General features: G+C 42.0%; 1 protein-coding gene across 2 annotated transcripts in view; it reads left to right on the top strand.

Annotated features, from left to right (window-relative positions):
• lbr (lamin B receptor) overlaps positions 1–21,980 on the top strand; it is a 40,793-nt gene extending 18,813 nt beyond the window's left edge. The window contains exons 5-9 of one of the 2 annotated variants that reach the window (XM_048596796.1): positions 1,074–1,239; positions 2,218–2,414; positions 6,866–6,920; positions 12,737–12,931; positions 21,690–21,980. In XM_048596796.1, the coding sequence (XP_048452753.1) occupies positions 1,074–1,239; positions 2,218–2,414; positions 6,866–6,920; positions 12,737–12,931; positions 21,690–21,847 (771 nt within the window). In that variant the 3' untranslated portion in view covers positions 21,848–21,980. The remainder of the gene's footprint in view (positions 1–1,073; positions 1,240–2,217; positions 2,415–6,865; positions 6,921–12,736; positions 12,932–21,689) is intronic. The other variant, XM_048596795.1, reaches the window with a different exon arrangement.
• Positions 21,981–25,540: the final 3,560 nt, after the last annotated feature.

Below are 25,540 nucleotides of genomic sequence, written 5' to 3'. Positions count from 1 at the left end.
GTTCAATCCCCTACTATATTCTGTATACAGTAACGAATGTGTGGCCAAATTTCTCACCGACTCCATTTTTTTTTACGAGTTTGTTGCCAACACCACTGCTGTAGGTCAGTTCTCAAACAACGAGGATACAATACAGGAAAGAGATATGGCTTAGTGGCATGGTGTAAAGGCAGCAATCTCTCCATCAACCTTAGAAAAACAAAGGAGTTGGTCATTAATTTCAGGAAGTGGAGTGGAGGGCATGCCCCTGTCTGCATCAGTGGTGCTGAGGTGGAGATGGTCGAGAGCATCAAGATCCTGGGAGTGAGAATCACCAACAATTTGTTCTGGACTGTCCAATGTGTTTACTTCCTCAGGAGGCTCAGAAAATTTGCCATGTCCACAAAGACTCTGACCAATTTTTGTAGAGGCACCATAGAAAGCATCCTACCCTGGATGCAATATAGCGTAGTATGGCAACTGCTCTTGCCAAGACCACAAGAAGCTATAGAGAGTCATGAATGCAGCCCAGTTCATCTTGCAAACCTGTCTTCCATCCACTGACTCCATCTATGCTTCTGGCTGCCTTGGGAAAGCAACCAACCATATCAAAGACCCCTTCCATTCTTGGTTACACTCTCTTCTATTGTCTTCTGTCAGGCAGAAGATATAACATATTTTGAATGCAGGTACAAACAGATTCAAAAACAGCTTCTTCCCCACTATTATCAGAGTTTTGAAAGGGCCTCTCAAATGTTAATTCTGAACTCCCTCTGCACCTTCTTTGCAGCTGTAGTACTACATTCTGCAGTCGGTTCTGCTCTGTTCCCTGATGTACTTTGTATGGTATGATCTGATTGTATAGCATGCAAAACAACACTTTTCTTCACTGTGTCTCTGATTTATTGTTGTCACATGTACAATGTTAGTCCATTCACATTATTATAGTTTCAAAGTATTGTGAAAATTATTCGGTGGTTTTTGTTTGGAGAATGGGCAAGATAGGAGTATGGTGATCTCTAGCTGTTATTGGGTTATGTAATTCATATGTAGCCTTGTTCTTTTCTTTCTGTCATCTGTTTCATTTAACTTAGCACAAGATACGGAAGGAAATTGTAACAGACCAGTTGGATCTCCCTTACAATCTCCGAACCAAGAAGCAAGAAGAAAAAGTTGTAGAATTGGAAACAAAAGATGACCATCTGTACATTAAAAAACAAGCAGTGCGGACACAAGAGCGGGAGTTTGGAGGTAGAATTGGTAAGACCAGAGGATATTTCTGAGACCTTGCATTTCTTTCCACTATGCCTTGCAAGTTATATTCTCTAACCAGTTTTCTTTTAGTTAAGATAGATTAGTCAGTGAAATTTTTGATGACTTCACGTTTAAAAATTAACTTCACAAAAACCTGTCTGTTCAAAGAAATATTGAAAAAGTCTCTCTTGGGAAGACAAATTAAAGTTATAGACAGTATCAAATTGAAAGAGAACGCATACTCTGCTTTAAAGATTCATGGCAGGCCAGGAGGTTTTTAAAAACAAAAATTAGAAACCAGCAAAAGATGGCTTAAACAAAAGGTGATAAATAGATAGGAAGAAATAAAAGTATTCTAGGCCATTTGACTTGATATCTATCATTTGGGAAAAATATAGAACTAGGAGGCATAACTGCAGAATAAGAGGTCACCCGTTCAAGGTAGAGAGGAGGAGTTTCTTTCAAAGAAACGTGGATCTTTGGCACTCCGTACCTTGGGAGTTGTTGAGGTGTGTTGAATATATTCAAAGCTGAGATAGTGAGATTCTTGAACAAAAGGGCCGTCGATGATTAAGGGGAGAAGGCAGGAAAGTACAGTTGAGGTCAAGGTCAGATTAGTCGTCGTCTCATTCATTGACAGAACAGCCTGGCTAGGGCCTTATGGTTTCCTACTCCATTTATGTTCTTGGGAATAGATGAAATGCCATTGCAATTAATGTTTATTTTTTAAAAAATGTTCTGGTATTATTTAGGATTACATTTATGGCTTTCATCATTAGTTGAGATTCCCTGTATTTTCCTTTCTTGCTTTCAAGTAGTAAGTGTAATAGTAGCAAGTTTTGAGATTTTCCCTCTGTTTGGGAAGTGTTTTTAACTGAACTTTCACCAACAGAGAAGTCAGTGAGTCATTTGCAGTCAGTGAAAGATGTACATTTGCCAGTTCCCACTTTGATGCCTGCAGGCTAACATTTCCCTTTCTTTTAGGTGTCTTCTTCATCATGTTCTTATTGCCCTTCACGGTCATTCTCTTGCTTTTGATGTGTGCGGAAGATGATGCCAGTATTCGGAGTTTTCCACCCCCCATGTCAGCCCTGCAGATGTTATGGAGTAGTAATGCACTGGGCATCTTTGTCCTGTGGTTTTTATTCCAGGCTCTGCTCTACCTACTGCCCATTGGAAAGGTAATCCAAGTTATGCTTTAGCATTTTTAGTATTGAGAAGCAGGTACAATTCTCGATTGCCAACAAAACTTTGCATGTTTATGGTATTCTTGCCGCTGGTACAAGTGTTGTCAAGGTGAATGCACCAGTTTAATTATGACTGCCGGTTCACGTGCTGAGTTTTAAATTTTAAATCAGGCGAGTTTACCCTGATTAGTTGAGGCATTTCGCTGAGAAACGAACCAGAGCATGGCTATCACCTATTTTGTTGAATTGAAATCTTTCTATCTCCAACTTAATTAGTGTCTGGTGTCCGCCGTGCTCTAGCATAGTGAATCCACAGATTTATAACCCTTTGAGGGGAGTAATTCCTCCTCATTGCTCTTTTAAATCTGCCACCATTTAGTCTAAAACTATGACTTGTGAATGACTAAAATTTTAAGCAAAAAAAAAATCATTATATGTAGGATTTTTTAAATTGATGTGATTGTGATTTTGTTTCAGTCAGGACAGTTTGTGACCTTGGTTTGGAGAGTGTGTGTGTTTCAAAGGACAATAGGTAATCCTATTCTCATGATGTTGCAACACTTGTCCTTCTCAGTGTCGATAGTGAGTCTAGGTTATGTTTACATAGTAGAATTAATAACTTCTGTAGAATATTCAGTCATAACACTGCAGCCCCATTGTACTGGAGGTGGAAAGGTATGAACATATGTAAGAGATAGCATTGTATCAATGGAACGTAGGAGGTTGAGGGCTGACTTTAGCTTTATAAAATCATGAGTGATATAGCTAAGTGAATAGCAGGTGTTTTTTTTTCCCTAGGGTAGGAAATTTCAAGACTAGGGACATCTTTCTAAGATGAAAGGCAAAGATTTAAAAAAAACATGAGGGGCAGTTTTTTTTACATGGAGAGTGGCACTTCTTTGGAATAAACTTCCAGAGGAAGTGGTAGATATGGGTACAGTATAATGTTTAAAAGGCGTTTAGACAAGTACACGAATAAAAAAAGTTTGGAGGGATATGGGCCAAGTGCAGGCAGGTGGGGCTAAATTAGTTTGGAATTATGTTTCGCATGGACTGGTTGGACCGAAGCGTCCGTTTCCATGCTGTATGACTGTCAGTTCATCATGCTGTATAATGTCTGCAATACCTCATTGTTGGTCCTGTAATTTTTTTCATTTTCTCCAACTCCCTTTTTCAATGAGAACTGCTCTTGAAATAGTTTGATTACAGGTTACTCAAGTAGAGATTTTCTTTAGCAACATTGACAAATGCTTTCAACAGAAAGATGCTGGAAATTGTCTTTTTAAGATTGAACAATATAAACAGGAAGGCAATTGATTAACTTGTATCATTTGACTTTTTCGCTCTTTCACAATGCACTAATATCTGAAGGCTTGGTAAAAATACAAGCCAGTTTAGATTCCTCTCTGAGGTGATGTTGAGTCCCTCACTAGACCAAGGAAGCTGAAGGAATGTATTCTTGACTTGTCATTTCAGCCTCTGTTTCACATTGTGCTGAAGCAGGTGGATCATTTGAGAATTTTGTGGAGGTAGTTTGTATTTAGAGGTCTACTTTGCATGCATCTTATTGTCGTAAAGTCCTACAGCAAGGAGACCGACTGTTCGGTCCAAACTGGTCCATGCCAACCAAATTGTCCGTCCACGCTAACCTCATTTCCCTGCACTTGGCCTATAGCCTTCTAAATCTTTCTTATCCATATATTTGTCCAAATGCCTTTTAAATGTTGTTAATGTACCCGCCTCAAACACTTCCGCTGGCTGTTCATTCCATATGCATACCACCCTTTGTAAAAATAAAAATTGCCCCTCGGGTTCCCATGTATTCTTTTCCCTCTTAGCTTAAACTGTTGCCCTCTAGTCCCCAATTTCCCCAACCCTGGGAAAAAGACTCAGTGCATTCACCCTATCCATGCCTCTAAAGTCCTAGATTGTCCAACCTGTCCCTACAATTCAGTCCCATGGGTCGTGGCAACATCCTTGCAAATTTCTTCTGTATTCTTTCCAGTTTAATAACATCCTTCCTGTAGCAAGGTGACCAAAACTGAATACACTACTCCAATTGGGGCTTCACTCGCGTCCTTTATAGCTGCAACATAACTTTCCAACTTCTATACTCAATGTCCTATCTGAATGCTTTTGGCACACAGGCAGTCTTCATTGCCCTGTCTACTTGTGACTCCACTTTCAGAGAACCGTGCACTTGAACTCCAAGGTCCCTCTGTTCCACTACACTTCTTAGGGCTCTACCATGCGCAATGAAACTCCTATCTTGATTTGACTTTCCAAAATGCAGCATCTCACACTTGTCTCTATTAAACTCCATTTGCCATTTCTCAGCCCACTTCCCCAGCTGATCAAGATCCTGCTGCAATTTCTGGTAACCTTCCTCACTGTCCATGATACTGCCTATTTTAACAACATCCGCAAACTTATGAATCATGCCTTGTGCATTCTCGACCAAATTGTTGATATAGATAACAAACAGTAATGGGCCCAGCACTGACCCCTGAGGCACACCAGTAGTCATAGACCTCCTATGTCTGACAAGCATCCTTCCACTGTTACTGTCCAATTCCTACCATCGAGCCAATTGTGTATCTAATTTGCTAACTGTCTCTGGATTCCATGTGATCTAACCTTCCAGAGCAGCCTACCATGTGGAAGCTTATCAAAGGCCTTACTGAAACCCATGTAGACCACATTGCCTGCCCTCATAACCTTCCTGGTCATTTCAAAGAACTCTAACAAATTTGTGAGGCATGACCTCCCATGCACAAAGCCATGCTGACTACTCCTAATCAAACCCTGTCTTTCTAAATGCATGTATATCTTACCCCTCAAAATCTTCTCAAGTAACTTACCTACGACAGATGTTAATCTTACTGGTCTATAATTCCCAGGTTTTTCTTTGCAGCCCTTCTTGAATAAGGGCACAATATTTGCTACTTTCTAGTCTTCCTGGACCTCCCCCGTGGCTAACGATGATGCAAATGTATCAGCCAGGACCACTGCAATTTCTTCACTAGCCTCTTGCAGGGTTCTTTGATATATCTGATCAGGACCAGGAGATTTATCCACCTTCATACATTCTGGTACTTCCAACACCACCACTACTGTGATATGGACTGTCCCCAAGATATTGCCACTGACTTACCCAAGTTCCTAAGTCGTTTTGTCTTTCTCCACAATAAATACAGAAGACATCTTCGTTGAGGACCTCACCCATCTTCTCTGGTTCCAAACATACATGTCCACTTTGGTCCTTAAGAGGTCCTACTCTCTCAAGGTATTTTTTTTTTTCCTTCAAAATACTTAAAGAATCTCTTTGGATTCACCCTAATCTTCTCAGCCAAAGCTATTTTGTGCCCCCTTTTTGCCCTCCTGATTTCCTCCTTCAGTAAACTCCTGTATCCTTTATATACCCCCAGGGATTCCCTTGATCCCAGCTGCCTGTTCCTGAGCCATGCCTCCTCCTTTTCTCTGGTCAAACCTCAAATTCTCTTGTCATCCAAGGTTCCCTACTCCTGCCAATCTTGCGCTTCATCCTCATGGGAACATAATAGACCTTGAACTCCAGCAATCACAGTTTTAAAGGCCTCCCACTTGCCAGAGGTCCCTTTCCTGCAAACAAACTACTCTAATCAACCCCTGCAAACTCCTGTCTCAAAATTTGCCTTGCCCCAATTTAAACTTGAACTTGTGGACCAGTTTTGCCCTTCTCCATATCTATTTTAAAATTAATAGAATTATGGTCCTGCAATTTTATTTCCAAATTGAGGATTCAAATCCAGCCCAGACTAACAGAATACAGTCTGCAGTTATGCCACATTAAAGAAGTTTGTGGTAGCCTTATCCTAGTGGTACAAATCTACAGTAGAAAATTACTTGACGCCCTAAACCTAATTGACAGTCTCATTTGGAACAGAGAACATTTTAGGCAATAAGGATAATATGGAAAAGGAAATGGGACAAACCTAGCACCACTACTGTATCTGGGTAAAGGTATGTTGAACAGTACAGTGAAAGCTTCGGACTTGAATCTAATTCACATTGTATCAGATCTGGGGTTAATTGCTGGTGACGGTAGATAGTAAAAATGCAAGAACATCCTATTTACTCACCCTAATATCTTTGCCTTTTATTCAAAAGAAGAACTTAATAAGTATGTATTTTTTCACTTAGAGAAATGTTTATGAAAAAATTGGCAGCCACCTCAACAGGTTACAGAAACTGCATTTTTGTTAGGAGTTATGCCTAGTTGTTGCTGTGATTGGTCACCTGTTCAGGAAAGTTGGCTGTCTTTGACAGGGCTCTCGTCATAGATGCATGCCCCTTTTCTAACAGCTTTTTATGAAAGATTTGCTGTCCCTTTCATTGCTTCAGTTTCATTAGTAGTTCTTGATAAACCAGGTAATTTTTCTAATGATTACTTCTGTTGCACACAGGTTGTTGAAGGAGTACCGCTAGCAAATGGAAAGAAGCTTAAATACAGGATTAATGGTATGTTCTTAACAGGCCTAATAATTGAATTGATATGGGGTGAAAAGTTATTGAGACAGTCAAGAATATGGAGTAACCAGATCAGCGATGATCTTATTGAATTACAGAGCAGACTGAAGGGATAGACTGGCTTTTGCCTGCTCCTAATATGTATGTTTGTATTAATAAAGATGTAGCATTCAGCACAACAGTGTACCATTTCTATAGGTCAAACCTAACTACTTTCTCAACCCACTGTTATAATGTTTTCTCAATACAGTGGATTCTGCTATAATGCAACCACTTTTTTTTCCACTTGATGCAATCAGAATTCAGAATGTATTATGGGTAATTATAATATTTGTTTCTACTATTCCAGCAGTTAAACTATTGAGGGAGATTGCAGTATATTTTAATTGACAGACCTTATTTGAAATTTAGAAAGTATTAAGGCATTATCAATGGCTCAAACTAGAAACTAAATATTGGGAGAGAGGATTCTAGTGGAGGAATGTTTGGAAACGTTAGAGAAAGACCAAGCCAATAGTACAGAGTAGCAATATGAGAAATGCTGACCTGAATATGACACAGAGACAGAACCTACTAAGAGTGCATTGGGTAAGTAAGATATGGTGTAAAGACAAAATTAAAGGCTCTTTATCTGAAGTGCACAACCATCTTAACAAGATGGATGATATGATAGCACAATTAGAAGTAAATGAGTATGAGGTGATAGGCAAAGTGACCATGTCTGGGATCTGAAATTCCATGGTGTTTCTTCTTTTAGAAGAAGATTGCTGTGGGACTGTTTCATAGAAACATGAGCAGTAACTACATTGTATCATGTTTCTTGATTACTGAAAAGGCAAATCTTGAGAAAGAGATTCTGCCATGTGTGCTGCGTGTTGTGTGTTTTTGATATGTTGTGTATTCCTGTTTTTGGTTTTGGCCATTATTGCTAAGCCACTGGTCATCATGGTGATCCATATCAGCCTACAGGAGGTGTTGCTGTCTTCCTGGTGCGATAATCCATGATTGTGGATTTTGTCACATTTTATAAGCATGCTTTAGGTCGAGCTTCGAATGTCCTACTGATCGTCAGGCTCTGGCTACTTCACCATGCAGAAAATCTGACCAGATATGTATATAGACTCCGTCCATATCTAAAGGAAGATAAAATTCAAGAGCTGGTGAAGACTGCTTTCTGGAAACTACAGGGGAGGTGATAGCCTAGTGGTATAATTGTTGGACTATTAACTCAGAGGCTTAGGTAATGTCCTGGGGACCCAGGTTCGAATCCCGCCACGACAGACAGTGGAGTTTGACTTCAATAAATATCTACACCCAAGATGACCACAAATTCATTGATTGTTGGGAAAACCCATCTGGTTCACTAATGTCCTTTTAGGGAAGGAAATCTGCCATCCTTACCCAGTCTGGCCTACATGTGACTCCAGACCCACAGCAATGTGATTGACTCCTCACTGCCCTCTGGGTAATTAAGAATGGATGATAAATGTTGCCTGGCCAGCAATGCCCTCATCCTGTGAATGAATAAAGGAAAAAAAGAAAATTGCCCAATCAGAACTGCTGCTTACAAGGTCTGCTTGATGAAACTCCCCAAAAACAGAACACCCCTCTGCTCCTACCACCTACTATGTCATATTTCTAGGGCAGGTTATTTTCTGTCAACCAATTGTCTGAATCCATTTGGACAATGACCATGGGACATCCACCAGTGACTTTGGATGGATTGTTGTCTCCTTGCTCATCTTCATCTGAGGGTTTGTTTGCATCCCTTCTGAGAACAAAATAAGATACGTGACGCTAGTTCACTAGATGTTGTGTTTTTCCTAATTCTTTCTGATGTTTTCGTATGCTGGAATTCTGGAAAGTTTTGTATGAGATTTAATTTAAAACTATGTAGTGAATACCAGGAGAATTGGGTCCCTTAAAAACCACAATATTCAAACCATGATTCAAGAGAGGAAGGAGACAAATTGGGCAACTATCGCCAGCTTACTTGACATCTATCATTGGAATTAAGGAGATAGTATCAGGACATTTAGAAACTCGTTTTGTAGGTAGATGCAATATAGTTTTGTGAAGAGGAAAACACATTTCAGGAATTTATAAGAATTCTTTTGGGGCTGTAACAAATAGGATTTATAAAAGTTTGATTCGTGATAGTCAGCATGGATTTGTGAGGGGTAGATCATGCCTCACAAACCTTATTGAATTCTTTGAAGAGGTGACCGAAGAGGTGACCAAACACGTGGATGAAGGTGGAGCAGTGGATGTGGTATACATGGATTTAAGTAAGGCATTTGATAAGGTTCCCCATGGTAGGCTCATGCAGAAAGTAAGGAGGCATGGGATAGGGGGAAACGTGGCAGATTGGATTCAGAATTAGCTGACCCTTAGAAGACAAAGGGTGGTAGTGTATGGAAAATATTTAACATGGTGCTCAGTTACAAGTGGTGTACCACAAGGATCTGTTCTGGGTCCTCTTCTATTTGTGATTTTTGTAAATGATTTGAATGAAGGAGTGGGAGGGTGGATTAGCAAGTTTGCGGACAATACGAAGGTGGGTCACGTGGACAGTGCGGAGTGCTGTTCGAGGTTACAAAGGGACATTGATAGAATGCAGAGCTGGGCTGAGAAGTGGCAGATGGAGTTTAACCCTGAAAAGTGTGAGGCGATTCATTTTGGAAGGACAAACTTGAAAGCAGAATACAGGGTTAACGGAAAGATTCTTGGCAGTGTGGAGGAGCAGAGGGATCTTGGGGTTCATGTTCACAGTTCACTGAAAGCTGCCACCCAGGTGGATAGAATTGTTAAGAAGGCGTATGGTGTGTTAGCTTTCATTAATAGAGGGATTGAGTTCAAGAGCTGTGAAGTTATGCTCCAGCTATACAAAAGCCTGGTTTGGCCACATCTGGAGTATTGTGCCCAGTTCTGGTCACCTCATTAGAGGAAAGATGTGGAAGCGTTGGAAAAGGTGCAGAGGAGATTTACCAGGATGTTGCCTGGAATGGAGGGAAGGTCTTACGAGGAAAGGTTGAGAGAGCTAGGGCTTTTCTCTTTAGAACAACGAAGGATGAGAGGTGACTTGATAGAGGTGTACAAAATGATTAGAGGTATAGATAGAGTAGACAGCCAGAGACTTTTTCCTAGGGTGGAGGTAGCTTTTACGAGGGGACATAGTTTTAAAGTGAAAGGAGGTAGATATCGGGGAGACGTCAGAGGTGGGTTCTTTACTCGGAGAGTGGGAGGGGCGTGGAATGCATTGCCGGAGAGGGTAGTGGAGTCGGCCTTATTCGGGGCATTTAAGCGACTATTAGATAGGCACATGGATGATAGTATAAGGTAGCGGCGGAGGTTAGATAGACCTTTAGGTTTCGGGTAAAAGTTCGGCACAACATCGTGGGCCGAAGGGCCTGTACTGTTCTATGTTCTAAGGGAAATCAGATGTAGAATATTTGGATTTTGAAAAAGCATCTCATAAGGTGCTATATAAAATATTGTACAAGATAAGAGATCATGGTGTTTGGGGTGATTTTCAACACAGATTGATTAGCTAACAATAGAGTTGGCATAAGTCGTCATTTCAGGTTGGTAAATTATTAAGTGGACTGATCCGGGGATCAGTGCTGAGACCTCAACTATTCATGAAATGCATTCATGACTTGAATGAAAAGACCAGTGGCCTTGTAGCCACATTTTGCTGCTGTTACAAAGGTGAGTGAACAAGGAGGATACAAAGAATCTGTAAACAAATATAAGATAACAAGGTGTAGAGCTGGATGAACACGGCAGGCCGAGCAGGAGGCTGACGTTTCGGGCCTAGACCCTTCGAAATGTCAGCCTTCCTGCTCCTATGATGCTGATTGGCCTGCTGTGTTCATCCAGCTCTACATCTTGTTATCTCAGATTCTCCAGCATCTGCATTTCCTACTATCTCTGTAAACAAATATACACAGGTCAAGTGAATGGGTAGCAATTTGGCAGATGTCGTATAATACAGGAAAATATGTAGTTGTCCACTTTTGCAGGAAGAATAGGAAAGCAGAAACTGATTTAAATAGAATCACAGCACAAACAAAGGCTATTATGTCTGTGCTATCTCACAGCCAATTCATCCAGTGCACTTTGCTGCCTTTTCCGATACCTCTGCCCGTTCTTCCTTTTTTCAGCTGATAATCTAGTATCCTTGTGAATACCTTGATTAAATGTGTCTTCACCACACTCTCAAGCATACTGTAAAACCATTCTGGAACTCCATTCTTCTTGACATTGAGAAAAAGGGCTGAGGCCACTGACATTTTAGTGTCATTGTTGTTTGTATTTTCCCCTGTAATGTTAAATAAATTAACAGAACATATAATTGACTTGCATTTGTAGATTAGAATAGAATTGAATTGAATTGAATTAAATTTGTCCCATGTACACAAGTGAGTACAGTAGTTTAGTTGTGTGCATTACAGCACCATCTTGGATACAAAGGTACCTAGGTACAGGTAGTTAAGATCAAATTCTTAGGAAACAAAAAGTTAGAAAAATAGTGTCCAGCATTATAGGTCATAGGAATAAATTAGAAAAATAATGAAGTATAATGTTCAGAATACCAGTCTTTCCGACCCAGTCCAAGCTGGCACCTAGCTTCCACTTCCAGGCAGACCTCCATCATCTTGCTGCCTGCACTGGACCCACCAACGTAGAAATCGCCTCACTTTAGATGCCATCCCTCTACCACTAGGCCTACTTTGATGCTGCTGAACTCACACTTTTCCCACAACTAAGAGTCCCTGGCTCCACTGCTGGGCCACAAGTTCTGCTTTGGCTGTCGATGTCGCCTTGCCTGCGCCACCATCTTGAAGAGTCTGCTGGTGCTGCCACCGCCGTCTCTTATCATTGGAGGAGCTTTGCTGCTGCTGGCCCTGAACACAAGGAGAATGACCTTGCTGCTGCCACTGTCCTCCAACGCTAGGAGGATGACCTCACTGCTCCAGGCCATGAGTATTGGGAGAATGCACTTGCTGCCGCTGCCTGCAATTGCTGGACGAAGCCACATCTGCCACTCCACATGTGCTGTTGTCAGTGCTGCCGACCGAACCGCCACAGAAAAGGGGGGAAAACACCCAAATAAAAAGAAAATAAAGCAAAAGAAAAGATCACAGGCAAAAGTTAAAGGAAGAAAGCAGATGGGCCCTGGGCAAGATCCCGCATGCGGCCCTGTCACTCTGCCACCGTCTTTCTGAAAGTTTTATGGTTCATATTTCTGTACAATAACACTAGGTCATTTGCTTGTGAAAAATTACTTCCAAACCATGCCAGCTGATTACATTGATCAAAGTTCTGTTTATAACTCCTCTCCACAGTATGCAAGTTCAGTTCATACTTGAACTTGTAAAGTTTATTGCCAAGTGTTTGGGTTCAACACTTTCAGACATGTGCAATCAGTCTGGAACCAGCCAGAATCATCATTTAAATCAACACTTCATAAATGTTAATGTTTAAATTTGAAGAAGGAACAAGGCAGTACATTGGGAAAACAAAGAGCAGCAATGTGTATTGGAAATCAATTTTTATGAAGAAAACTGAAGAAAATAATGCAGAAGATTGACCAGTTTTTTTTCCTAAAGATCAATGTTTCAGTTATCTCTCTTTATCACTACTAACTGGGGTAGTGCCTTTCTTCAGTGAGAGATCCAATCTTAATATGGTATGGAATAATTTACAAGATTGTAACCAGTGTTACTATGAATAGAATATATTTTTTACCTTTTGTAGTGTTCACTTCTGATAATACTGATTGCCTTCATTTTTTCTTTCAGCATTCTATGCATTTGTGCTGTGTGCTGCTGCATTAGGTGCTGCCCTGTACAATGAGGTAAACCTGAGTTACATTTACAGCAACGAGTTGCAGCTTGCAATCTCTGCAATGGTGTTTTCTGTTTTATTGAGCATCTACCTGTATGTGCGCTCCTGGCGTGTTCCTGCAGATGAGCTGGCAGAAGGAGGAAATTCTGGTAAGTGCCTATAAATAAAGTGAACAAAGGTTGGGTATAGCCATCCTATTTGTAATTCATTGTCCTTTCATTCCATTCTTTTTATTTTCAGATGCAAAAGAAAAGTACTAATAATGCTGGAAATAATTATTGGCATAAAAACTGAAAGAACTGCGGATGCTGTAAATCAGGAACAAAAACAAAATTGCTGGAGAGGCTCACCCTGGCAGCATCTGTTCAGGAAAATACAGTTAACGTTTCGGGTCCGGTGACTCTTCCTCCTGAGGAAACGTCAACTCTGTTTTTTCCTTCGCAGATGCTACCATAATTACTGGCATTGTTAGTGGAGCAACTGAAATTTGATAATGGATTATCAAGCTGAAATGTTAATTGTTTCTCCACACATGCTGACAGACCTTCTGAGTGTCTAGCATTTTCAATTTTTTGTGATGTTAATTACTGTTTTATTAGCGACTATAGCAAGTCATTGAATATTCTCATGATTCTGCATAGAAAATTTTTTTTCTTTATTTTGCTTCTAAATAGCCTAGCTGTATTTTTTATGGTTATTCTGTCTTCTGGATTTCCCCCAGTGGATTTCCGTTTTTACCCCACTGCAGCCTTGAACAGGAGACTAGGAGTAAGCAATTCAACCCCTTGAGCCTGCTCCACCATGCTATACATAAGGGAAAGCAATGGTAGACATTTAAGGAGGTAATTCATAACATTAAGCAAAAATATATCCCATTTAAGGAGGAAAACTTATTAGAAAGGGAAAGACCAACTATGGCTAACCAAGGAAGTTAAGGAGAGCATTAAGCTGAAATAAAAAGCATATAAGGAGACAAAAGTCAATGATAGCCCTGAAGTCTAGGATAAGTTAAGAATCCAGCAAAGAAAGTCTAAAATGATAAAGAGAGAGAAAGTAAGCCGAGGTCAAACTAGTGAGGAAAATAACAACTGACAATAAAAACTTCTTTAAATATATAAAAAGAGGGAAGTAAAAGTGAACATGAAAATGAATCTGGGGAGGTAGTAATGACAGAGGACTTAAACAGATATTTTGCATCAGTTTTTACAGTGAAAGATACCTCAAACTTTCCATTAATACCGAATAATATGGGGGAGGAATAAAGTCCCAACACACGAGATGTACTATTAGACAAACTAATGTGGCTAAAGGCAGATAAATTGCCTGACACTAATGGCTTGCATCCTAGCATCCTAAAAGACATGGCTACAAGGATGGTGGATGCTTTGGTTGTAATTTTTTTAAAAAAAGTCCTTGATCTCTGAAGGAGTATTGGAGGATTGGAAAACTGTCACTGTGACACCCCTAATCAAAAAGGGAAGGACGTAAAGAGTTGTTAACTATAGGCTGATGAGCATAACCATAATTGTTTAGAATCGATTATTAAGGAAGTGATAGCAGCACATTTGGAAAACTGTAATCTAATCAAGCAGAATTAGCATGCCTTTGTGAAAGGAAAATCGCGTTTGATTAATTTATTATAGTTTTTGAAGGAAGTCCCATCCAGAGTGGACAGAGGGGAGCCAGTAGGAGTGTTGTATTTTGATTTTTCAGAAAGCATTCAACAAGATTCCTCAACTTGATTGAGATTTTTTAAGAGCTAGCAAAGAAGATAGACAAAGGCAAAGTGGTAGACGGCGTCTATATGGATTTCAGCAAGGCGTTCAACTCTGTTCCACACAGTAAATTGGTAGCAAGGTTCAATCGTATGGAATCCAGGGGGAGCAAGCCAATTGGATACAAAATTTCCTGGAAGGTAGGAAACAGGTGTGGTGGTAGAGAGTTGTTTTCCAGACTGGAGGCCTGTGACCAGTGATGTGCCACAAGGATCAGTTTGGATCTACTGCTTTTTTCCACTTTTATATAAATGATTTAGATGTGAATATAGGAGGAATAGTTAGTAATTTTGGAGATGACATCAAAATTGGTGGTGTAATAGACAGCGAAGGTTATCTCGGTACAGTGGGATCTTGATGAGATGGGCCAGTAGGCCGAGGAGTAGCAGATGGACTTTAATTTAGATAAATGTGGGATTTTGCATTTTGGTAAGGCAAACCATTGGCAGGACTTCTAAACTGTTAATGGTAAGGCCTTGCGATGTGTTGCTGAACAAAGAGACCTAGAGGTGTAGCTGCATTGTATTTGTACCTTGAAGGTGTAGTCATAAGTTGACAGGATCATGAAGAAGACATTTGGCACTCTTGCTTTCATTGGTCAGTGTATTGAATATGGGAGTTGGGGCATCATCTTGCTGCTGTACAGGACTTTTGTGAGCCACTTTTAAAATAATGTGTTCAGTTCTGACCATACCTGCCATAGGAAAGATGTTATTAAACTTGAAAGAGTTCAGAAAAGATTTACATGGATGTTGCTGGGATTGGAGGTTTTGAGCTATAGAGAAAGGCTGAATAGGCTGGGGCCTTTTTTCCCTGGAGTGTTGGAGGCTGAGGGATGACCTTTTATAGATAGAAATTTGTAAAATCATGAGGGGCATGGATAGGGTGAATAGCCAAGGTCTTTTTCCAGGGTAGGGGAACCCAAAACGAGAGGGCATGGGTTTAACATGATTTGGGAAAGATTTAAAAGGGACCGAAGAGGCAAACTTTTCACACAGGATAATGCTTGTATGGAATGAACTGCCAGAGGTCATGGTGGAGGTGGGTACAATTACAACATTTAAAAGGCATCGGATGGGTGTATGAATAAGAAAAATTAAAAGGGATATGGGCTGCATGGTGGCTCATTGGTCAGCACTGCTGCCTCACAGCAGCCTGGACCCAGGTTTGATTCCATCCTTAGGTGTGGAGTTCTCGCTGTGTCTGCACGGGTTTCCTCCGGGTGCTACGGTTTGCTCCCACAGTCCAAAGATGTGCAGGTTAGGTGGACTGGCCATGCTAAATTGCCCATAGTGTCCCAAGATGTGGAGGTTCGGTGGATTAACCGTGGGAAATGCAGGGTTACAGGGATAGGGGCGTGGGTCTGGATGGGGTGCTCTTCAGAGGGTTGGTGTGGACTCAATGGGCCGATTGACTTGTTTCCACACTAGGGATTTTATAATTCTATGAAATGGTACTAGACTAGTTTAGGATATCAGATTGGCATGGGTGAGTTGGATCAAAGTGTCTGTTTCCATATAACTCTGACTCTCTATAACAGATCACAAGTCACAAGATAAAAGCCGATGGTGTTGGGGGTACTGAAAACTGTTTATAGCTTCTATGAAGCAGCACTCTTGATGAACCTGCAAAAATTATTTTACAAAAATGCCAGAATTTTACTGTATTATTGTGATCTCTGTGACATCTGAGTAATCAGTTGAAGGTGCAAGCTGAGAGCCTTCTTACCATTTAAGTTTTATTTAAGGCAAAGTTGTATTATTATTTGTGATTTATGCTATAAATAAAGTATAACAGTTCTGAAGAAGGGTCTAGGTCTGAAACATCAGCTTTCCTGCTCCTCTGATGCTGCTTGGCCTGCTGTGTTCATCCAGCTCTACACCTTGTTATCACAGGAGTAGGATGTTTGGCTTATTTAACCTGCTCTGCCATTCAGTTGGATCATGGCTGATCTGACATTTCTCGCATCCGCTTTCCTGCCTTTTCCTTCTAACCTTTGATTTCTCCCCCCGATTAAGTATCTATCTTAGCCTTAACTAAACACAAGGACTCTGCCCCCACATTGTCTGTGGCAAGGAGTTCCAAAGACACCTAACTCTTTGAGAGAAGGTTAGAAGTTAGACTACACCAGGTTATAGCCCAAAGGATTTATTTGAAATCACAAGATTTTGGAGCATTGCTTCTCTCACTTCACCTGACGAAGGGGCAAACAGACACAATTTATAGGCAAAGAGATCAGAAGATCATATAAAGTGGAAAGGCCAAATAATCAGTCTCTGCTAGTGATCCAGAGTGTCAGACAATGTGAGGAAAGTGTCAACACCTGAGTAACAAGCGAAGGGATGACCTATAATCCGTTTAAATGAGGTAGAGAGATAATTACAAAAAATTAAAAATAAGGCGGTGCTGGAAACAAATCAAATGACTGGAATAACATGATAGGTATAAGAGTCGCATGTCGAGGGTCTAACCAGAGTAATAAGTAATCCAAAACTGTACAAACTAATTAAGGTAGGGATATCATAATTAATCAAGGTGATGGTATCAAAACAGCACAGTAAGGAAGATTTTATAGATGCAGAAGTGTGTGGTGGGGTCACATGTAGCATGACATGAACCCAGGATCACGGTTGAGGCTGTCTTCGTGGCTGCACAACTTGGCTGTCAGCTTCTGCTTAGTGATTCTGCATTGTTCTATATCTTGAAGGCCGCCTTGGAGGGCACTTACCCAAAGATCGGAGGCTGAATATCCTTGACTGCTGAAGTGCTCCCCCACTGGGAGGGAACATTCCCACCTGGCAATTTGTTGCATGGTGTCCATTCATCTGTTGTCGTAGCATCTACATGGTCTCACCAATATACCATGCCTTGGGGCATTCTTGCCTGCAGCATATGAGACAACGTTGACTGGGTCACGTGAGTGTCTGCCATGTACGTGGTGTTCCCGCGTGATGGTATTATCCATGTCGATGCTCTGACATTGTCATGCAGAGGTTGCCACGACAGGGTTGTATAGTGTTGTGGCCGGTGTTGTCCTGAAGGCTGGGTAGTTTGCTGTGAATGGTGGTCTGTTTAAGGCTTGATGGCTGTTTGAAAGCGAGAAGTGGGGGCATAGGGATGATCTTGACGAGATGCTTGTCGTCATAAATGACGACATATTGAAGGCTGTGAAGAACATGGTGTAGTTTCTCCGCTCTGGGGAAGCACTGGATGACAAAGGGTACTCTATTGGTTGTGACCTGTGTCTGTCTTCTGAGGAGGTCGTTGTGGTTTTTCACTGTGGCCTGTCAGAATGGTGATTGATGAGTTGAGCATCATATCCTGTTCCTATGAGGGCATCCTTCAAAATCTTTAGGCGTCCGTTGCATTCCTCTTCATCTGAGCAGATCCTGTGTATATCCAGGGCTTGCCCATAGGGGATGGTTTCTGTAACAGATTTAGGGTGGAAGCTAGAGAAGTGCAGCATCATGAGATTATCCATGGGCTTGCGTTAGAGTAAGCTACTGAGGTGTCCGTCCTCGATGGAGATGCATGTCTAAGAATGAGACTGATTCTGAAGAGTAGTCCATGGTAAGTCTGATGGTGGAATGAAACTTGTTGATATCGCTACAAAAACCAAGTTGCTGGAAAAGCTCAGCAGGTCTGGCAGCATCTGTGGAGGAGAAAACAGTTAATGTTTTGGGTTCGGTGACCCTTGCTCGGAACTGTTGGTGGCTGCGAAAACGTCAGTTTATATGCAGAAAATATGGAGGTGGGTGGGGTAGGGACTAAACAATAGGATAGAGCCCAAAGAGAGAGAAAGACAGTTGGACAGACAAAGGAATTGCCAACGATCAGGCTGGGAGGGTGAATAGTTGTTAATGGGGACTGTTAGTGACTAACAACAGGGTGTGTGTAGTGGCAGGCTATGTGGTAACAAGGCCTGGTGGGTGGGGTGGGGGGCTAGGACATGGGAGAGTTTAGGCCCTAAAATTATTGAACTCAATATGGAGCCCGGAGGGCTGTAGGGTCCCCAAGTGGAAAATGAGGTGGTGTTTCTCCAGCTTGCGTTGGGCTTCACTGGAACACTGTAGCAAGTCAGAGACACAGATGTTGGCCAGGGAGCAAGGTGGTGCATTGAAGTGGCAGACAACAGGTAGTTCAGGGTCTTTTTTGCGAGCAGAATGTAGATGTTCTGCGAAGCGGTCGCTAAGTCTATGCTTCGTTTGCCCAATGTAGAGGAGACCACATTGTGAGCAGCGAATGCAGTAGACTAGATTCTGGGAAGTGCGAGTATGTTTGGGCCCTTGGATACTGAGGTGGTAAATGGACAGGTATTGCACCTTCGCCGGTTACAGGGGAAGGTGCCGTAGGGCTGTGGGGAGATGTTGGGGTTGAAGGAAGTGTGGATCTGATATCGCTATGTAGTCGTTTCAGTAATTCCTCGCCATGAGTCCAAAGGAAGAAAATGTCGTTAACGTATCTCGTGCACAGTGTTGGTTGGAGGTCCTGCACAGCAATGAAGTCTTGCTCAAACTTGTGCATGAAAATGTTTGCATATTGTGGTTCTGATTTAGTCCCCATGGCTGTTCCATGTGTCTGGATGAATAAATGGTTGTCAAAGGTGAAGACATTGTGGTTGAGGGTAAAGCAGATGAGTTGTAGGATGGCATCTGGAAATTGGCAATTGTTGGTGTTGAGTACTTAGGCTGTTGCAGTGATGCAGTCATCGTGGGGGCTGCTGGTGTAGAGTGCCAGAACGTTCTTGGTTTGACTGGTCTGCGGGTGCTGAGTTTCTGTAAGAAATCTGTAGTGTTGTGACAGAAGCTGGGTTTCCTTGTACAATGGGTTTCAAGATACCCTTGACATAGCCAGAGAGGTTCTCACACGGGGTCTCATTGGCTGATACAGTTGGCTTTGTTTATTTTTGGGAGGCAGTATAAGTCTCCTTTGCGAGAAATACACGGGATGAGATTGCATAGGATCCTCTGAACATCTGGATCAAAGGTCTTGATCAGTCTGAGTTGATGGGTGTGTTCTTTGGTTGGATCAGCAGGCAGTTGTCTGTCATGTTGCTGGTTGTTCAGTTGTCAGTATGCCTCTTTGCAGTAGTCCATTCTATTCTGTATGACGATGGCTCCTCCGTTGTCTGCTGGTTTGATGACAATGTTGCGATTGGTCTTGAGAGCTTGGGTGACATTCTGTGCTATCTTTTGCGGCTGGCATTAATGCATCTCCTAATGGCAAGAGCATACATGTCGAGCCTAGGGCAGCAGCCTTCTGGAGGGGTTCAATTTGATTCTTTCTTCTTTGACTCTGCACTGTGGATCTCTCTCTATCGACTGTTCCGGTTCATTGGTTGTCTCATTGGGTTTGCTGCTGAAATCTTAGGGTTTGTGGAAGAATTCCAGGAGCCTCATTCACCTGATGAATTCCTCTATGTCTGCCTGAGACCAATGGGGTCCATTTTGGTAGTGGGACTGAAATTGAGCCCATGGCTGAGCACTTCGATTTTCTTTTTTGTCTGACCACACTTTTCAGCCAGACAAAGTTGATAGATTTCCCTGTAGCGGTACAGTTTCAACCATCATGCTGGGGGAGGCTTGGTTACTGCTGGTGGTGATACCAAGTTTCTCCAGTTTCCTGTTCTTGGTGTGCATGTAGGTGGTGTAGTTCTGTTGCCTTGTCTGCTGGCAGTGCCTTGTAGCTAGTCCTCTGTACCTTGCGTGCAAGCTGAGAATATGGCTTCTATCTCAATTTCAAGGTTGCAGTGTCTGCTGGAATATGAGCTGGCGTGCGAGATGAATGAGGAGTGTGCAAGAGATGCAATGGCATAATCTCAGCGTAATTTGTGTTGTAGGTTGACTTGAACGGGTTTGTAATCTGTAGTGCTTTTGGGATCTTCTCTGCTTTCTTGCATCTCTGCAGAAACCTGATGTTTGTGTTGATAAGCGTGATCTTCTTGGAGATGCTCTTCACTTTGACATTCAACCTCTGATCTTCGGGTAAATGTCCTCCAAGGCGGCTTTTAAGACACACAATGCAGCATTGCTGAGCAGAAACTGATAGCCAAGTTCTGTACCCATGAAGATGGCCTCAACCATGATCTTGGGTTCATTGTCGCACTACATATGACCCTACCACTCTTCTGTATCTGTAAAATCTTCCTTACTGTCCTGTTTTGACACAATCACCTTGATAAATTGTTATGATTGCTCTACCTTAATTAGTTTGTACAGTTTTGGATTACTTGCTATTTGGTTAGACTCTCGGCATGTGACCCTTGTACCCCTCATGTCATTCCAGTTGTTTGGTTTGTTTCTAGCACCACCTTTCATTTTTAATTTTTTTGTAATTATCGCTCTACCTCATTTAATCAAATTATAGGTCATCCCTTCGCTTGTTACTCAGCTATTGACACTTTACTCGCACCATTTGATGCTCTGGATCACCTGCAGAGACCTATTATCTGGCTTGTCGATGCTCCACTTTGTATGATTTTTTTGATTTCTCTACCTTTAAATTCTGTGCCTGTGTGCTTCTCTTTCACTTCACCTGACGAAGGGGTGACGTTCCAAAACCTTGTGATTTAAAATAAACCTGTTGGACTATAACCTGGTGTTATCTGATTTCTAGATAGTAGGTAAAAACCAAAAGAACTGCGGATGCTGTAAATCAGGAACAAAAACAAAGTTGCTGGAAAAGCTCAGCAGGTCAGGCAGCATCTGTGGAGGAGAAAGCAGAGTTAACGTTTTGGGTCTGGTGACCCTTCCAGACCCGAAACGTCAGCTTTCCTGCCCCTCTGATGCTACTTGGCCTGCTGTGTTCGTCCAGCTCTACACCTTGTTATCTGACTTCTAACCTTGCCCACCTCAGTCCAACACCATCATCTCCACATCTCATTTTAATTAAATGACCATATCGGATGTCATTAGAGTCATACAACATGGAAACAAACCTTTTGGCCCTTGCCAACATTTGGTCCGTATTCCTGTAAACTCATTCTATTCATCCAAATGCCTTTTAAATGTTGTAATTATACCCACTTCCACCACTTCCTCACTGAGTTCATTTCATACATGCACCATCCTCTGTGCAGTTGCTATATTAATAAAGTACATGTTGTAATTACTTCATCTGTATTGGTTTGCAGGTAGTTTTATTTATGACTTCTTCATTGGACGTGAACTGAATCCTCGTATCAGAAACTTTGACCTGAAGTTCTTCTGTGAACTGCGTCCGGGTTTGATGGGCTGGGTGAGTTTGAAGCCTCTACTGACTAAACCACAGGATTATATTTTTGAATTCTAAGTTATATTAGCAGGTCTTTTGGTTCTTTCTTCCACCCTAAGTTTCCTTACAGTTCTACACATCATCCCATTCTATAGTCCTGTTTCCCTCAACATTCCCAAAGCTAAAAGTAAATGTGTGTCCAGTCACCAGCCACTTGGGAAAGCCTTGAGCCCCACTAATTCCAGTTTCATCACAGAAGTCAATCAAGTTACTCAAAATCCTCAATTTATCTGCCTAATGGACACTAATTAACAGAGCATTGAACAGCTTTAAGTACTTAATGATCTACTACTTATTAGAATTAAATCAGTTCTAACTGATGTAAAACAAAAACATGAATTATTAATGTAATTCTGCTAGATGCAGCTCTAATCCCCTTAAACACCTAAACTCACATTGAGACAGCTACAAACGTAGATGTTATGGGTGGAGGAAAAAAATCCTGGGGAGAAACAGTTCATTGGCACCAAATCAACAAGGTGCAATGAGGTGTCCCTTATGAACATAGACCATAGAACAGTACAGCACAGTATAGGCCCTTCAGCCCACTATGTTGTGCCGACCTATTATCCTACTAAGATCAGTCTACCCTGCATACCCTACGTCTTACTATCCTCCATGTGCCTATCCAAGAGTCGCTTAGAAGTCTCTAAAGTATCTGACTCTACTACCACTGCCGACAGCGCATTCCACATACCCACCAGTCTCTGTGTGAAGAACCTATCTCTGACATCTGCCCTATATCTTCCTCCAATCACCTTAAAATTATGCCCCCTCGTAATAGTCATTTCTGCCCTGGGGAAAACGTCTCTGACGATCCACTCTATCTATGCCCCTCATCAACTTGTAAACCTCTATCAAGTCATCTCTCATCCTTCGCTCCAATGAAAAGAGCCCTAGCTCCCTCAACCTTTCCTCATAAGACCTGCCCTTCAGTTCAGGCAGCATCCTGGTAAATCTCCTCTGCACCCTCTCTTAAAGCTTCCACATTTTTCCTGTAATGAGGCAACCAGAACTGAACGCAATATTCCAAGTGTGGTCTAACCAGAGTTTACAGAGCTGCAGCATCACCTCATGGCTCTTAAACTCAATCCCCCTGCCAATGAAAGCCAACACACCATATGCCTTCTTAACAACCATAATCAACTTGAGTAGCAACTTTGAAGGATCTATGGACATGGACCCCAAGGTCCCTCTGTTCCTCCGCGCAACCAAGAACCCTGCCACTAACCCTGTATTCTGCATTCAAATTCAACCTTCCAAAATGAATCTCTTCACACTTTTCTGGGTTGAATTCCATCTGTCACTTCTTTGCCCAGCTCTGCATTCTGTCAATGTCCCGTTTCAACCTACAACAGCCCTCCACGCTGTCCACAACTCCACCAACCTTCATGTCATCGGCAAACTTACTAACCCATCCTTCCACTTCCTCATCCAAGTCATTTATAAAGATGCAAAGAGCAGAGGTGCCAGAACAGATCCCTGCGGAATACCCCTGGTCACCAAGCTCCAGGCTGAATACTTTCTATCTACTACCACCCTCTGTCTTCTGTTGGACAGCCAGTTTTGAATCCAGACAGTCAAACGTCCCTGAATCCCATGCCTCCTTACTTTCCGAATGAGCCTACCATGGGGAACCTTATCGAATGCCTCGCTAAAATCTATATATACCACATCCTCTGCTCTACCTTCATCAATGTGTATCATCACATCCTCAAAGAATTCAATAAGGCTTGTGAGACATGACCTGCCCCTCACAAAGCCATGCTGACTATTTCTAATCAAACTGTGCTTTTCCAAATAATCATAAATACTATCTCTCTGAATCCTCTCCAATAATTTGCCCACCACAGAAGTAAGACTGTCCGGTCTGTAATTTCCAGGATTATCCCTATTCCCTTTCTTGAACAAGGGAATGACATTTGCCACCCTCCAATCGTCTGGTTCTACTCCAGTGGACAGTGAGGACGCAAAGATCATCGCCAAAGGCGCAGCAATCTCTTCCCTCGCTTCCCGTAGAAACCTTGGGTATATCCCGACCGGCCCAGGGGACTTATCTATCCTCGTGTTTCTTTCAAAATTTCTAGCACATCCTCCTTCCTAACATCAACCTGTTCGAGCATATCTGCCTGTTTCATGCTGTCCTCACAAACGTCAAGGTCCCTGTCACTGGTGAATACTGAAGCAAAGTACTCATTAAGGACCTCCCCTACCTCCTCTCACTCCGCGCACAAGTTCCTTCCACTATCCCTGATTGGCCCTACCCTCACTCTGGCCACCCTCTTGTTCCTCACATAAGTATAGAAAGCCTTGGGGTTTTCCTTGATCCTATCTGCCAAAGTTTTCTCATAACCCCTTCTAGCTCTCCTGAGTCCATTCTTCAGTTCCTTCCTGGCCACCCTATTGACCTCTCGAGCCCTGTCCAATTCTTGTTTACTCAACCTTAAGTAAGCTTCCTTCTTCCTCTCGACTGGGTGTTCAACATGTCTTGTCATCCAAGGTTCCTTCACCTTACCATCCTTTCCTTGCCTCAGTGGGACCTTGCCTGCGATTAAAGACAATGCAAAGGTCTCTTTCAAGGTCCCAGCAATCTTCTCTCATGCCTCCCTAAGTATCCTGGGTTAGATGCCACCAAGCGCTGTGTTATCTACTGTTTAACGTATTTCAATACACCTAACACCACTTCATCTTTTAATATCGACATGATTTAGACTTTTAACAAACCCCTCCATAATCGTGCCATTATCCATGGCCTTGGTGAAGATCGATGTGAAGTACTCGTTAAGGACCTCACCCATTTACTCTGGCTCCATGCATAAATTCCCTCTGTGTTCTTGATGGACCTACCCTTTCCCTAGCCACCCTCTTGCTGTTAATATGCATAGAATCCCAAGGCATTTTATAAATAATGCTACTTGCCAAGGACATTTCCTGGTCCCTTCTAGCCCTCCTACTTCCTTGTTTAAGTTCTTTTCTGCAGTTTTTTAATATTCAAGGGTCTTGTCCTTCTTTATACTTTGTTCTTCTTGATTAACTTTTTAACATCGCGTCATCCAAGGTTCCCAAATTTTGCCATCTTTTTCTTTCATCCTTACAGGAACATGCTGGTCCTGAAATTTGATCAACTGGCCTTTAAAAGACTCCCACGTGTCAGAAGTGGATTTAGTCTCAAAAACCATCCCCAATCTAATTTCTCCACTTCTTCCCTAATACTGTTGTGATAAGCCTTCCCCCAATTTAGCACTTTTACCCAGGATTGCCTCCTGTGCCACCTGCTAGTAAGGCAAGAAATAGGAAGGTAATACAATTGAATGTGTGGCTAAAGGGGCGGGGTAAGAGGAGGGCTTCAGATGTATGGATCATTGGGATCTCTTCCAGGGCAGGTAGGACCAGTACATGAAGGACGGGTTGCTCCTAAACTGGAGGGGCACCAATATCTTTGTCCATGACTGTCTTAAAACTTACAGAATAAAAAATGAAAGAACTGCAGATGCTGTAAATCAGGAACAAAAACAAAGTTGCTGGAAAAGTTCAGCAGGTCTGACAGCATCTGTGAAGGAAAAAACAGTTAACGTTTCAGGGATAGTAGGAACTGCAGATGCTGGAGAATCTGAGATAATAAGGTGTAGAGCTGGATGAACACAGCAGGCCAAGCAGCATCAAGGGTCTAGGCCCGAAATGTCAGCTTTCCTGCTCCTTTGATGCTGCTTG

Source organism: Rhincodon typus, chromosome 5 (genome assembly GCF_021869965.1).
Source record: "Rhincodon typus isolate 14 chromosome 5, sRhiTyp1.1, whole genome shotgun sequence".
NCBI lineage: Eukaryota > Metazoa > Chordata > Chondrichthyes > Orectolobiformes > Rhincodontidae > Rhincodon > Rhincodon typus.
This window is presented reverse-complemented; position numbering and strand designations above follow the sequence as displayed.